General features: G+C 40.9%; 2 protein-coding genes across 4 annotated transcripts; both read right to left on the bottom strand.

Annotated features, from left to right (window-relative positions):
- Positions 1-55: 55 nt before the first annotated feature.
- On the bottom strand, positions 56-4,393 carry LOC134040799 (chromobox protein homolog 3-like). Of its 3 annotated transcripts, none has more exons than XM_062486898.1 (5): positions 3,225-4,393; positions 1,516-1,652; positions 1,157-1,325; positions 963-1,057; positions 56-763 (listed from the first exon to the last, which is right to left on the bottom strand). In XM_062486898.1, the coding sequence occupies exons 2-5, from the start codon at positions 1,644-1,646 to the stop codon at positions 637-639; spliced, it is 522 nt and encodes a 173-aa protein (XP_062342882.1). In that variant the 5' UTR covers positions 1,647-1,652; positions 3,225-4,393; the 3' UTR covers positions 56-636. The 3 variants fall into 3 exon arrangements, with proteins under 3 accessions (XP_062342882.1, XP_062342883.1, XP_062342881.1); XM_062486899.1 differs by lacking the exon at positions 3,225-4,393 and adding an exon at positions 2,922-3,032; XM_062486897.1 differs by lacking the exon at positions 3,225-4,393 and adding an exon at positions 2,084-2,360.
- A 149-nt stretch (positions 4,394-4,542) lies between these two features.
- nfe2l3 (nfe2 like bZIP transcription factor 3) lies at positions 4,543-8,996 on the bottom strand. Its single transcript, XM_062486896.1, has 5 exons — positions 8,053-8,996; positions 6,444-6,536; positions 6,249-6,350; positions 5,650-6,127; positions 4,543-5,504 (listed from the first exon to the last, which is right to left on the bottom strand). Exons 1-5 carry the CDS (start codon positions 8,584-8,586, stop codon positions 4,738-4,740), a joined length of 1,974 nt encoding a protein of 657 aa, XP_062342880.1. The 5' UTR covers positions 8,587-8,996; the 3' UTR covers positions 4,543-4,737.
- Positions 8,997-15,139: the final 6,143 nt, after the last annotated feature.

The following is a 15,139-nucleotide window of genomic DNA, read 5'->3' as shown; positions in this document are numbered from 1 at the left end:
TATTCAAGTTGATACAGTATCTGGAATTGTGGGATCCAAAAAACTGACATTGACACTTTATTGAACTTGTATTAGAAAGAACCAACCTTACCAAAACCCATTTAAAACTAACCACGTATTTAAACATATTTGTATCATCATGTGCTGAACAGTCATACCATGAAAAAGTGGTAGGGGAGAAAAGTATTTCTATGGAAAAATCAAGAGTGAACCTATGTGAAGAAAAACATTATGTATTCAGAAACACAACCTTCATCTGAAAAATGTGGTCAAAGTTAAAGCTTTTATACTGTTTTACAAAGACCTAAAACATTCTCTCCTTTGTACTAGTAGTTAGTGATTCTATTGTCTTTTGGACGTCAGTCTACTTTAGGGTTACTATGACAACTAGTGAAGCCTTTGTATTGGCTGAGTACACTTGAGAGTTCACAAAAAGCTAAAGGATTTTTATTTTTGTTAAATATTCCTAATAATATTCAGATAAAAAATATATATAATCAGCCTTTGAATTTAACCATTGGTATGCTACCATTATAAAGAAATGTGAATAGAAAGAGGCAGTGGGCATTTTTCTGTCCTCAAACTGTTGAGGGTTAAACTTTTGGAGAGCCGTCAGTCCAGATATCAACCAAGAAGCTACTGGGGCTCATGCTCAGGGCAGGCGTGCCAATAGAGTCTTTCCTCGTAGAAGGAGATGACCACCTGAGGACAGAGAGTGTTAGCCTCCTGGGCTAGAACCAGGTCAGCTTCCTCTGAGTCTTTCCTGTATAGTAGATAAGAGGATTGGGGGAAAGAACAAAATAGTTTGATCAATGCGTTTAAAATATATTTTATAACTTACTCTTGTCTTGACTTTAGTTTTGTCATACCCAGTTGCTTTGGTTTGAAAGTGAAGTGATCCAATGTGTGGTCAAACAGTCAAAATAAAATAGGTTGACTGAGTGGGACTCGGAAAAACTCACCACTTCATTAAAAACATCAATTGTCCACTGCTGTCTGTTGCACCAATAATCTTCTCTGGGTCTAAATTCCTAGCAAAGCCCCGGGCCTTTTCATTCTGGAAAACACGACAAACCACAAATAAACACTATGAGGCATTACAATTACGTGCAGATTAAAAAAAAATCTACATTATTCTGCCCAGAATATCGCCCACCATGTCCTTCTTCTTCTTGGTTTTGCCCTCTTCTGTCTCGGACACTTCCGTGGAGGACTTCCTCTTGGTGGACTCTGGCTTATCCATAACATTATTCTTGGACTCTAGGAACGCTGAGATCAACTCTGGACAGTCCATGTTCTCCTCGGGCTCCCAGGTATTATCCACACTGGTGAAGCAAGTGTACCAAACATTACAGAAACAAAAAGGAATTGTCTTTCTCTGTGGGAAGTATCTTCTTATTGAAAGCATGGCACTCACATTGAATTTACATATTCTATCTACATGGATTTTTATGAACAACAATAATATTGTATATAAACCTGCTCCTTAACACCAAGGAAACACTTCCAACTCACTCGTTATATCCTTTCCACTTTAGGAAGAACTCAACCTTCCCATTGACAGTGCGTTGGTCCACCACCTTCTCCACAACAAACTTCTCAGGCTCCTCTTGGACCGCCTTACTTTTTGTGTTCTGATTCGACATGTTAGACTGAAATATAAGAGAAGATTAATCATTTTTTGGTGAGATGAATGGCCTACTGTAGGATTTAAAAACGAAGGAATGGTTAACTCGCTCCAGTACACTGTAGCTAGCAATGTTAGCTGGTCTAGACTCGTGAGGACTCAATATTCACTGAAACGGTGACACTAAGGTTGTGTTCACACTTTGCAGGTTTGGTTCGATTTAAAGGAGCGAACCAGGACTCATGTAATGTTCTGTTTTGGTCCGGACCAAGAACATAACCACACTTGTAGACGAACTGGTCTACAAGTGTGATCACTAAAGCTAAGGATCGGTAATGTTACCTAGCTAGGCTGACGTCTACAGTAGAGTGTAGTGCACAGACAACAAACGAGCATCTAACAATTTAAAAAGTAGACTAGTTACCCATTATTAGCAAGATAGACTAGTCTAACTACCTCAGAGGCAGATTTGAAGTGGTTTGAGCCCATTTTAATATTAGACGTTATGGTAGCAACCCCAGCTCGCTGACGCTAGTTAGCTAGTAGCATAGCATCTACAGTACTGATGGGTCTTGTGAGCGTTTTTGCTGTGAGGTAGCGTTAGAGCTAAACTAACGCTCATTTGCAAATGTCGGTTTACAATAAATTCCGTTTTTCTTAAAGGCTCCAAGTATGACTTTCTAAAGTTAGAGACTACCTTTCTTTCCATATAGTACTAGTGCTAGCTAATAACATATTATACTTGATAGCTAGTTTGCCTATAGTCAGTAGAGCTACTGTACAGTACTGTACAGTAGGCCGGTAAAAATCCAACAGTGTGGAAGAAAAAAATAGGGCGGAATAACGGTTTGCACTACATAATAGCTTGTCTAGCATTAGCTCTAGAGCTAGCTACACATATAAAAACTATAAATTAAATGGCAAATAATATATAAACATAAATTATAAATAATATCGCTAGCTAAGGCCACATTACATTAGCCAACGGGTTTACCACCACCAGCCCAGCAACAAGTCGTCCTAGTTTCAATTATGCAAACAATATAGCACCCTATATTTGGAAATGTTGGATTAGGCCTATATACTAGCTAGTCGTCTCAAGTACGTTTGAATGTTTTGTGTTGTGGTTTGATACAAACCAGAAGAGATGTAAGCGGGAAAAACGTAAGTGAGCCTGGTTAGAGCGGAGGATATGAAGCAATTGTCTGTATGCAAAAATTTAGATTTGGGCTTGGTTAGGCTACGTGGATTTGAGTCTTTACGAAAAATATATTTCTGGTACTGTACACCTGACATTAACGCCACTGGCATGGTTTGCAATACAGACGCGTCATTCAAGTAGCAAATTAGCTACTACTAGTTAGTAACCTAGACTAGGTCTAGCAAAACAGCAAGGCAATCCTCAGGGTCTTTAAAAAAGTTAGATCTATCAAATATAAGGCTAACCCTAGCAACGTGAAGTAAAACCCATGCAAATTACATGATGCAAAGTCTAACGTTACATGTTTTAGCATGATGTATGACATTAAACCCTTTAACCGTGTAGAAAATGTACGAATAAAAACCACAATTAGTGGACAATTTAGCAAACACTCACCCATCTCCTTGGGGCGTAAAATATGGATGATATTCAAAACTAGTTTGAGAGTATCGTAGGCCTACAGTGGATGTTTCAAGTGGGGAAAAAACTGCCACATCCGTTTTTACTTTATTTTATTTTAGCTCAGAACGAACTAATTTAAGACCCATTTCACAAAGAACAACATTAGTTATTCAAGAGATCCCACGTTCTCCACATCCTTCACCATGCGGTCATCAAATAGCAATCAAGCCCAACTGAGTAACAAAGAACGGTAAATGGAAAAAAGATAGTAAAAACAAAACAATATTTTATGGTCAAACCAAAAGATTGAGCATTTGCAAAGAAAAGTAACATTCTGTAATGTGGTCAACAATAACAACACACACCCTTCAACTGAGAAAGGTTTACAAGGTTTAAAGACGTTCCAACAAACCAAAATAATAAAAACCAAACTAAAACTGCATATCAATATTCTTTATGTTCCTGATTTTTTTCTTTTCTTTTTACTATCTACATCACTTTTGTTTTAACTTGCACAAATGTATTACAATTTTTTTTAATTATACAAGCATACTGTGCTTCTTTGAACCAGAGTGGTTGGTGATTGTATTGTCTATTGTTTCAAAGAGATGATTTTGTTAGGTCCATTTGAGTTGCACTATGACAAACGGTGAAGCATTTGTGTTGTCTTAGTGCACTTGTGTTCCTATACTATCCGTTGCCCGTGCCAAGACCCCAAAAATATTATCTCTCAAAAAATGACCATAAACAACCAAAAGGAATACGTGAGGTAGAATAAAAAGTCTGACTCGAAGCCTAAACTAGTAGGGGAAATCATACAAAAATAACAATTATTCATTCAATATTAGTCAGAAAAAAAAAATTGCTTATATATATATTTTTAAAAAAAACAATCACATCTGTGCATCACAGATGCACAACTATCAAAATGTGTATCAAATTTAAATTAAGGCCCTTAGAATAATTGGCATTCTACCATTAAAGAAAATTGAGGAGCATTTTAACTTGGGGGCAATAGAACATCAGCCTCTTAGAACTCGACGATACAACGTTTTGATATCAGTCAATACAACCACAGCATTCTGATATGGTCAATTCTACATGTGAACTAAATAATTTCAGTTCATTCATTTATTTTTCACGCTTCTACAACTTACCGTTGTACTTCTACACAAATTATACTGCAACCTTACACTTCAGTTCAAGAACACAAGAAATCTTTAAATAGCTATTCAACCCAGCCCCCATTCATATAGTGGGAAAAATCATCCAGTGTCTGTGCTACATTGTTTTTCCTGGAAAAATTCGGACATTCTTTATTTACAGATGGGTTGACATACAAGTTTTTTGGGGGATTTTTTTTTTTGCGTTTCTACCTTTGATTAGGCTCCCAAAATAGGCGAGTCCAGATAAGCAGAGGAGCTGACAACATTTCATCAGCAGAATGAAGCCAGTTAGTTCCAAAAGAACAGAAACGAACTGTAAAGTCACAAAAGCAAATTCTGCATCAAGGCTTCTTTTCCTTCTTCCTTTTATCGCTTTTACTTGACGTTGTTGTAGTTACAACAGGTCTTCTTATTGGCTGTACCACTAGCCTTCCGCTGGCTCCACACTGCAGGGTGTATCTGTCAGGGGTCAGGGGTTGTCCCAGGTCATCCCTCAACCTGGCCAGGACATCCCTAGAGAGCTGCTCAATGCGCTGGCCCGTAGCCCCTAGAGCCTTGGCTGTGTGTTGCTTCTCCCTGAGCAGGGTGTCTCTCTGGGCCTGCAACCTCTCCACCTCCTCCTGGAGCCCAGTGATGGCATCTAGCTTACGTTTACGGCAGTTCTGGGCGGCCAGCTTGTTCTTTCCACGTCTGCGAATGTCCCTGAGGAGGGTGATCTGTGCAGACGAGAGCGCTTGCCCCTCCAGAAGCTCCAGGAACTCCTCCACGGGCATACTGACGATCTGTGGCGCAGAGAAGGGGATGCACATGGCCCTGGCTCGAAGCTCATCACGGCTCAGCTCTCGCTCGTCATCCCTGTCATACTCTTCTTCGCTTAGAGGCTCCTCTTTGATGGCTTTATGGGAGAACGTAGGCGCCGACGACTGGAAATAAGGAGGGGAGGAGTAGCTGTGGTCGTGCCAAACGTTGTCGCTCAGATCGACCTGTGACCATGTGTCATAGTCGGCAATGCCCTTGGAAGGGAGGGAGTCGGCTTCGCTGCTGTAGCCTGTGGCTCCGCCCTCATCCTCGCAGAACGAACTGGAAGAGGATGACACCTCTGACGTACCTGCGGGGTGAAGCAGTAAGATCACATTTCAATACATATACTGCCAATAGGTGTTTTCTAATCACACGAGAGGTAACAAATAACTCTGCTAACCAGACCATTACAACTCCTTTCTAAATGGATGAATGGGAATATTCCTTCTCACCGGGGGACGTGGGGCCTCTAGAGCTGTTCTCCAATGAAAGGCCAGAGTCCGAGTCCAGGTCTTCTAGGACTCGAGGGTCTATTCCCTCCAGGCTTCCCAGCAGCTGGGGGTCAATGGAATCCAGCCCCTCCAGCCCCAGCAGGTTAATTTGATCAAACACTGCCTCATCCAGGCAGCCTCCTAGTGCACTGTCGGACGTAACATTCCGTGTTGCGTTGCACACTGAAGAGAAAGGCAGAGTGGCTAGCCCTGCTGTTACGCCTGGTGATGAGTCCGAGTGAGAGGAGTTCGTAGACTCCAGTCGGAAGTAAGGTCCCCTTTGCTGGGTAACCGATCCACTTTCATCCCTGTGAGGGACAACATCATAAGGTCCAGCACCTCTCACCATGGCATCACGCAGACTGACATTCTGGCTGATGGCGCTGGAGATATCAGAGTCTAGGTCTGAGAGACGCTGAGGAACCAAAGGATCCAAATCCTGCAAAGAAAACATTCACACATCCTTTATGATTGTAGAGAAGAAGTGATGCCCAATCGCCAATGAAATCACTACAAGGTTAACTGCAAAAATAGGTCAGCAATAAGGAAAAACAAATTACATCAAAATCGGTAGAGAGAAAGTGGCTCCAGTCAAGAGTGGTAGGAGGGGCATCTTCAGAACCAGACAGCGATGAGGGTGGCTGGGGATCATCAAGCAAATGCTGGAATACAAAACTAGCCATGAGCACACACAAACACATTCGAGATCATTTGAGCCTAATCTGAGTTTTTCTGTTCATTTTCATGGTGGGCACCTCTTCTAGAGTAGAACTGAGAACGAGCTGTGTCACAGGTGCAGGCTCTTCTGCTTCTTCATCACTTCCGTCATCCTTTCCATCAGTCTTGTCCTGGGGGTACAGGGAGGGGGGGGGGGTACTTGTTAGCTAACAGTCCTGGCGGATCTCCCACTGTTCCATTTGTGGTTCAGCGAAACAAGCCTAATTATGTTGTAAAGAAGGTCTCCAACAATGACCAATTTTGTATGTTTATCGTTATTTTGTTTGCACTTGAGTGGTTTGTCAGTTGAATGACTTGCTGCCATCCTACATTTAACAGAATTGTTAAAAAATAAAAAGACTATCAATCTATAGACAACTGCGGTTTAAGTATGCTGTCATTCATGCTTGAAATGTAAACTTAAGCTGTGTGTGTGTGAGGGGAGTTTGACAAGCACAACAAGTGTATTTCAGGTGGTGCTGTGAGAAGGTGGTGAACTGGCTCTACAACTAATTTAACAGCTGCAAGGGTTTGTCTAAATGTAGACTGACGCCACAGTTGCCACAAGACCCTCCAGGGGTGGGGAGCACAAGTAAGTATTTGCATCAAAATGAACGCTTGAGGCAAGGGAATGACAAATTACATAAAATCTTGGTGACGTTTTTCAGTCTGTTTGAACAAGTTGGTCTTTTGAACTTGTAGGCTACAGATGAGCCCAAATTGGCCTGCACCTGTGCCATACTTTGTCAGTGTAAGTGAATAAACAAACTAAACACAACATTAGTAAAGGAAAGACAGTGGCTAACAAAGAATATCTCACTGGACTAGACTCATTCTAAAGGGGTCTGGGATTGAAGGCTACAGCTTTAACGTAAATAAAGGGGTCTGGGATTGAGGACTACAGCTTTAACGTAACTAAAGGGGGGTTGTTTCAAATTCTCCTCTCCAAGCCCACAGCATACAGTCTAACAGGTGGGGTAAGATTACAGATTCAACATCCACTGGGCTCAGGGTATCATATACACCTAGCAGCTGTTAAGTTTTGTACCAGAAAAACTGGATTAACAAGAGATTTGTAGACCATGAAATAAAACGTTCTCACAACCCAACACACATATTGGTAAAATGTTACCCTTTGTTTTAACCTTTATCTACTTTACATAGAGCAAAGCCCCATCTCCAAAAACGTCAACCCTCCCTGATGTTGTGTCACCAGTCATTGACTTGCCAAGACATGTTTCCAATACATTTCTGGGTCCCCAACAGGTGCATTTGGTCTTTTGTTAGACAGCAATGTAACTATAACTTCTGAAAGATAGCTATATTATTTGACATGGGCGTAGAGTACACAAACCTCATCTCAAATGAAAAGTGAAAGTGTTAGTATAGGCAATGTGTTTAAACATTTCTCTAATATTTGGGTAGTTGGTTAGAATCAGTTAGCTAGCTAACAAACCAGCTAAGACAAACAATGTAGCTATCAAGCCCCATGAAGTAGAATGAGAAGCAGGTAAATAACTAGTGGTAATTTAGCCACTTCTTGAAATGGGTGAATATATCGTTTAACATTAACAGATGCGAGTTCACAAAACTGCCCACTAAAAAGATTATAGCAGCTAATAGTGCTAGTTCCAATAATTTGGATACCTCGCAGGCTCCAGTGACAATGTAAGGCCCAGACACACACTGTTCCTGGATTTCAGTGTGGCACTCCTCTCGTCGGTCCAAACAGCTCTCGTCTTCGGGCAGAAGATCACTGTGGTTTGCATTGTCCAACGCACTCTCCAGAGTCAAACCTGAGTTTATGTCAGCGCCATTACTTGTGTTGTTTGATGGCTCTTGGAACTCCGAACTGTCAGGCACTTGGTGTACGAGCCATGCATTCAGCTGCGTAGGGAACCGAGGTGAGCCAAGAGCTCGCACCTCGTCAAGCAGCCTGCGACTGGCAAAGAAATAGTCCAACTCGAGACATTTGGGGTGCACGCTGTATCCGTCCCAGGTGTCCCTCAAATTGTGAAAGGGTGTCTGGATGTAAGCTGAGCTTGGTCCGACGTTAATCTCTAACAGAGGGGAGAAGTAACCGCTTAAGTAGCTATCGACGTCCACGCGAACTCCGATTAAACTGAGTAAGATCGTAAACTGGATCAGGCCCTCAGTGAAGTATTTCTTCACGTTTTGCATTTTTAAATAACGTGAATAGCCACTAAGGAGAAACACTGTCGCGACAGTTCCCTTTCCCCGATTTGACAAAGAAAACTGCCAAACAAAAGAGCACGCGTACCCTTCCCCTGTCAGACAAAGAGGTCCGCCCGCACCGGCGAATTTGTTAGCAAGCTAGCTTAGCCGAGCACTACCGGCTTCTGATAACTTCCTGACAGAAACATACCTCGTTCAAGCAACGGATGTTCAGTCACTTCAATAAATATTTAAAATACGGTAAAAAAATATATATATATCCCGAGGATTTCGTCTCTGTTTGGATTATTTATCAAGTAGACTAAAGTGTTTATTTAATATCTTGAAATTGTCTTCGTTTGTCTGCCATGAAGAGGGGACCTCGAGGAACATTTGCATATTTCCCACACAACCTCGGCCCAAGGGCTGCTTCGCAACAGTCTCCGATTGGACAATCTTTCAATCCGTTATGTTTATAGCCAATTGTAGTTCTACACCAGTCATAAAGTCGGTCCACTGAAGATTTCCGCCAGCATACTATAATGAGTATAATTTTACTTTATAGGTTCAGTGTTTTGTCGGACTGCTGAATTTATACAACGAAAACATAATGTCTACAAGATTTAATGTAAAACTGAAGTAGGAAGTGCTGAACAATACAGACACATACATTCAGTTAATAGGCTACACATCATGCAAAACATTTGACCAATCTATAGGCCTAAAGTAAAAATCATGAGTGGGCCCTATGGTAATACATTTACATTTAGTCATTTAGCAGACGCTCTTATCCAGAGCGACTTACAGTAAGTACAGGGACATTCCCCCTGAGGCAAGTATGGTGAAGTGCCTTGCCCGAGGACACAACGTCATTTGACATGGCCAGGAATCGAACTGGCAACCTTCAGATTACTAGCCCGATTCCCTAACCGCTCAGCCACCTGACTCCCCATAAACCAATAATAAGACAAACGTGTGTCAATTGACTCACGTTCGTCATTAAAAAGTGAAAAAGAAGTGCATATTTTTACGTTTAGTGTATGTTTATATGTACAAATGTGCATATATTTATGTATTATAGTTTACATTTGAGACTAAATATTATATTTATTTATTTGCTTGTTGTGACTATAAGTTTATGTAAGGTATTTACGAGAGCACTTTTTGTCCACGGCTCAACTGCGTCCCCTGCTGGAGATTAATGAAGAAAAAGGTGGGTAGGCTATTCAGAATCAGGCTGTGGGTCCACCAGTCTTTGAATTTCAATGCCATACATCAACATGGCTTTCTGAACGCGACAGTTGAATTGAGTGATGCTTACACATGTTTGTACAAACAACTAGACTGATTTAACATGGTTTCTTGAAAAAGCATGACCTGAAACACAAATTGAATGGTCAAGATACAAATTGCTCTTAGTTTCCTTGATCAGGATAACATAAACGGTATCTCTGTTAAGAAACCGTAAGTTACATGTAGCCTACACGACAAAGAATACATAAATGTGTCTCAAAACCCAACAAATTGAGTTTGCTTTGGGTGGAGAATATAGCCAATAAGTAATACCCAACAAAAATTGCTAACAAAAATCATATAGTGCCTATTCCACATCTGTTGTTGTTTACTTAAGAAGAGGCGGAGATCGGGAGATGGCCCACGAAATCCAAATCTGGGCGTGCACTCTTGGACATCTTCGATTTGTTATTGGCTCGGAAATGCCATGGACCTTAAAACATGGCAAATAGGGAGTGGACCCATCCCACAACTTCTCTGATTGGATGAAACCATGGACTGGCAACGCCCACTGTTGAAATTGTGTGACCTACTTAACCAATAAAATCAAACTTTCCCTCATTCACGAACACATTTTACATACACATTTATTCAACGTATGTTAAATGTTTTGCTGTCTTTATTCAAATGTTGAGCATTCTTAATATAACATATAGGCACTTGTGTAAAACTGACACAAGGTAGAAGAACAGACGATGCTTTAGTCTACTAGATAACATGAATCCTGACTTGATCATAGATCACATAGAAGAATCTTTACACATCTACCCCTCTCTCTCTCTCTCTCTCTCTCTCTCTCTCTCTCTCTCTCTCTCTCTCTCTCTCTCTCTCTCTCTCTCATCAATGTGTGCCTAGTAACATAACTGCAGCAATCTTGATAACGTAAATGCAGTGCAAATAACAATTCCTAAAACAAAGCATTCCATTCACTTGGCCTAATTCATTCTAAGAATTTGGCAAAGAAACTGACATTTGAGATGTGTAATTGAATAGCATGCAAGATTTACAAATCCACCGGGTGGGCCAAACAAGTCGCGAGTGCGTAAAGGCACGATCAAATTCAGGTCCTCAAACTGTGGCCAAAGAATGATCCATTTGACTTGATGTAACGCCAACATGCGGCCCCTTGATTAATCCACAGGTATTTTCATAACGATGCGAAACGCTTTTAAATCAACTTTGTGACTCTCAGGACAGATTTATTATAGGCATCTAAATCACGATAGGCTTTCCTCGACAAGGAGAAAGACGATTGGCTACCAGACGGACGACGTATTGTAAGTGGATATTTTTACAATGAGCATGCGCAAAACGTAGACACTGCCGCTAGGAGTTGTGGGAGCTGCAATGTAACATATTGTAAAAAGGAAGTGGAATTCAGTGGCGTTTGGAATTCTCTTCAAGTAGGGTTGTGTTCGTCCGTAGGATTATACTTAGCCTACGTCAATTTTGCTTTAGTTTTTCCTATAGGTTCAGACTCATAAAGCAAGTAAACTGAACGAGAATTATACTCAATGTCCCTCCAGTATATCTGAATGTTGCAAGTTAAATAAGGATATGCCATAGCATTTCTTTATAATAATGTTGGCCTATTTTTATCCAAAATGTTGATCCAAAACTAAATTGGGACACTTAAGATATCATACAAAATATAACTATTATAGAATATTCAAATGTGTAATCATAATACGTTTATTTTGTCACATGTTAATTTAATAAGTAACTCGTGCCTCTCGTGTCTTACATGTAGCCTAAGTGAGAGGGTTAAATTAATAATAATAATGAAGAAGAAAAAAGAATCTATATGCAAAGATGCTTTCAACCATCTCCTGCTGTTTTCAATTCCCAAGTCGTCCATACCTGTTGAATGATATTATGTTTAGAAACAAAATCAAATTAAATATCTGCAGCTGCATTAATTGAAAAAACAAACGAATCTATTTTGCCATGTTCTTTTCCTTTCATTTTAGATTGTTTAAAATCATTATTAGCATTCATTCATTATATTTTTGTTGCAATAGAACAGATGAAACACAGTATTTTCTAAATATATTTAGACATAAACCTAGCAGGAGTAAGTAAAGAGAAAATTATATGGGACATATAGGCCTATTGTTACTTCCAATTATTGTACATTTTATCAACAATGATTGTCACATAATATAATAATTAAGAAGCAATTTAACTGTAAGGCTAATTATGTGTGGAAATTAATTTGAGTCATTAGATAATCAAAACCTATGAATTGACAATTTTATATCCATCAATGACAATGTATTAACCCACATTATATTCCGACACAAAATTAAAATAGCTCAAGGCTGTTTTCCAGATCAGCGCTCCAGTGCACGGAGCTCCGTAGCCCAAAGCACAAAACAACCGACTGGCAGCCTGGTCCCTCAAGGTCCGCGGCTGCTGCTTGATTGACATCCAGTCGTATCCAATGAAATACAAATGAATGAATACTGACCTCCTATTCGCCCAGCACTGCATACATCTCATACAACTAGGCCTATCGCGAAGATAATATTACCATACTTCCTAGGCATGATTTTCTGGCAAACTCCTGGGCGCCCCGCAGTGGACACATATGGAAGCAATCTTTCTGTGGTGTACTGTTCTTAGAATTAAGTAATAAGAATGAAAAATGCCCAGCCGTCTTCTTTACTTTATTTCATTCCTTTTCAATATGGTTTTATGTTAATGGTATGAGCAGACCTCTTTAACATTATGTTTCCCCACGGCCTCGAGGAAATTGATTGAACATGTTCAACGTTTCCTTCAATAGGGCAATTTTGTTGTATTTTTATTTTCCATCTGCGATGCCAGTCATTAAATCGTTGACACAATTGATGTTTATGACTTAAACAAAAATGCTGTAATACATATTTTAATTATTTCTCGTTGAAGCCACTCTGGCCTATTTCCTTAAAAAAAACGGGAGGTACGCTATTTCTTCCACCACAAGAGACCGCCACTCTCTAAGTATTGGACCTTAGAATCTGCTACTCTTTCAATATTCTTTCGTACTATGCTAATAATACATTTGCGTTCTAAATGTGATCAGCAATCCCATTTTGGAAGGTCTATCGTGTCATTGAATTAAGCCCATTTGGTGAATGGAGAAAATTCTTTTTTGCTCCCACTGCTCTTTTTTCATCAAGTGATATCTTTGTTTCTATGTCTCTCTTTCCCCCTTTCCTCTCCCCCCTCCCTCCCTCTCTCTCTCTCTTAATTTCTCTCTTCTTCTCTCTTTCCCCGAGGACCCAGAGGTCGAGGAGGCCAGCAGTTGGGCAAGGTGCTGACAGGACGTTTCTCAGCTCCAGCGGCGGCCATGGATTTGATGTCGGAGCCTGAAATGGCTGCCTTGATAACATTCGTCTGGCTGAAAGAGATTGGCAGCTTTCTTTGAGGAAAAGAAAAGAAACACATAAACTGGTAAAAAAAAATTACGCCAACCGTGCAGGAAAACAAACCTATGAGATGTGACCAAGGTCCAGAGGAACTATATCAAGAATCACAAAAACTCATGAATATGCATTCCCTCTTTCTCTCCCCCCCTCTTTCTCTTCTCTTTTACTTTCATTCTTTCTCACTCACACACACACACATCCGCACATAAAAACACACATATACACAGGTTTTCATATCCTGAAGCAATAGAAACATCATCGTCCCCAAAAGAAGTTCTGTTCAAATACTTGTGTGGGTGAGTTTTTTTTCTTATTTTCCTGTGTGCATGTGCGCATAATGCCATTTATGTGTCACTACCATGTCTTCTGCACTAATGGACTCTCCTAACCTTGTCTCCATCTCTTCCCCACCGCCCTCCCACCCCCATATCATATCCATGTATTCCCGTAGGGTCTGATTAAAAGGGTTTCCAGGCGGAGGGAGGAGGAGGAGGAGGAGGAGGAGGAGGGGTGTGACAGCAGGAGAGTGCAGGACGGTAGAGTGCTCCTTATTATGCCTTGTGTCTGGACAAGGGGAGGCCTGCTGGGGTACTCTTTCACCTAATCAATATAGATGCTGCTCTCACATCCTCCATGTCCACCATTCCGCCAGACTACCCCATTAGAGATAATGTCTCTGCTATTGACACAGTCCACGCAGCAGACTAGGATGTGGTGACCTGTGATTTTTCTCTCTCCCTTTTTACTGTGTCAAACTCTGAAGCTTGACTTAGGTTTGTTTTGCTTATAACAAATGAATACAAATAATAAATAAATATTATTTCACATCACATTATTGACATTTATTAAAAAGCATCTACCCCTTTTGGATCCTATAGGTCAGGCTGTGAGTTGTTAGAAAATCACTGCAATCCAAGACATGGAATCACTGCTGGAACCAGTCCATTGTAGACTTAAAGGAAGGTAGTCGATTGCCTCCCTGTCTGCAGGTTGGTGTGGGAGTTCTGCAGAGCCACCGACGCAGGAATGACGCAGACACAAGAAACGTCTGAGAGATGCCTAGGGTGACTGTGGAGAGTGAACTTTAGCCCTGTGACCTGGTGACCTTGTGATCAGAGGTCAGAGAGGGAGGGGCCACGACTGTTGGGAGACTGGGTAATTGATGGGGGCAGAGAAAGGCCTGGGGGTTGTATGGAGGAGGGAGGGTAAGCAGGGAGGGAGACAGGCCAAAGAGCTGACCTGGATTCTTGTCTTCATGTTTTATCTAGAAAGGAGTTGCTTTGGATGGATATAAGTAAAGTCATACCCAATTATGTTAGCTTATGCTTACTTTCATTCTCTCTCCCTTTCCTGTCTCTCTTTATCCTCTCGTTGTCTCTCAGTCTCTTTCTCTCTATGTCTCACTCTCTCTCTGTTAATGCATGCATGTACACACTTCCAAATGTATCTCTGTAAGTTACTAAACACTCCACTGGAGAATCTATGAATACTCCCTCAGTCAGCAGTCAGGAATCCTTAACTTTCTAAAAGAAAACCACAGGTTTTTTGGGGTTTTTTTTTTTTACTACAGGGGGTCAAAGGGCAAGCTGAATTGCTGGAGTTTTGGGTTGGTAGAGGTGGTTGGGGAGTTGAGGTTTGGGGCTAAAGGGGGAGTTCTGTAATGGCTGACAGATGTTTACAGGGGCTTGACTGCACCTCTGTGATCAGGGAAAAGGTTTACATTTGTGTGTATGTGAGTGTGTGTGTGTGTGTATATCTGAGAAAACTGTAATTGCAAATCTCAAACACACATACAGTACAGTATAAACAGGAACACACCACCAAGGGGATGCATCATGTATATGTCCTTCTTT

This window comes from Osmerus eperlanus, chromosome 20 (genome assembly GCF_963692335.1).
Source record: "Osmerus eperlanus chromosome 20, fOsmEpe2.1, whole genome shotgun sequence".
In the NCBI taxonomy this organism is placed as follows: Eukaryota; Metazoa; Chordata; class Actinopteri; order Osmeriformes; family Osmeridae; genus Osmerus; species Osmerus eperlanus.
The sequence above is the reverse complement of the archived record's forward strand: the minus strand, read 5'-3'. Positions and strand labels throughout refer to the sequence as shown.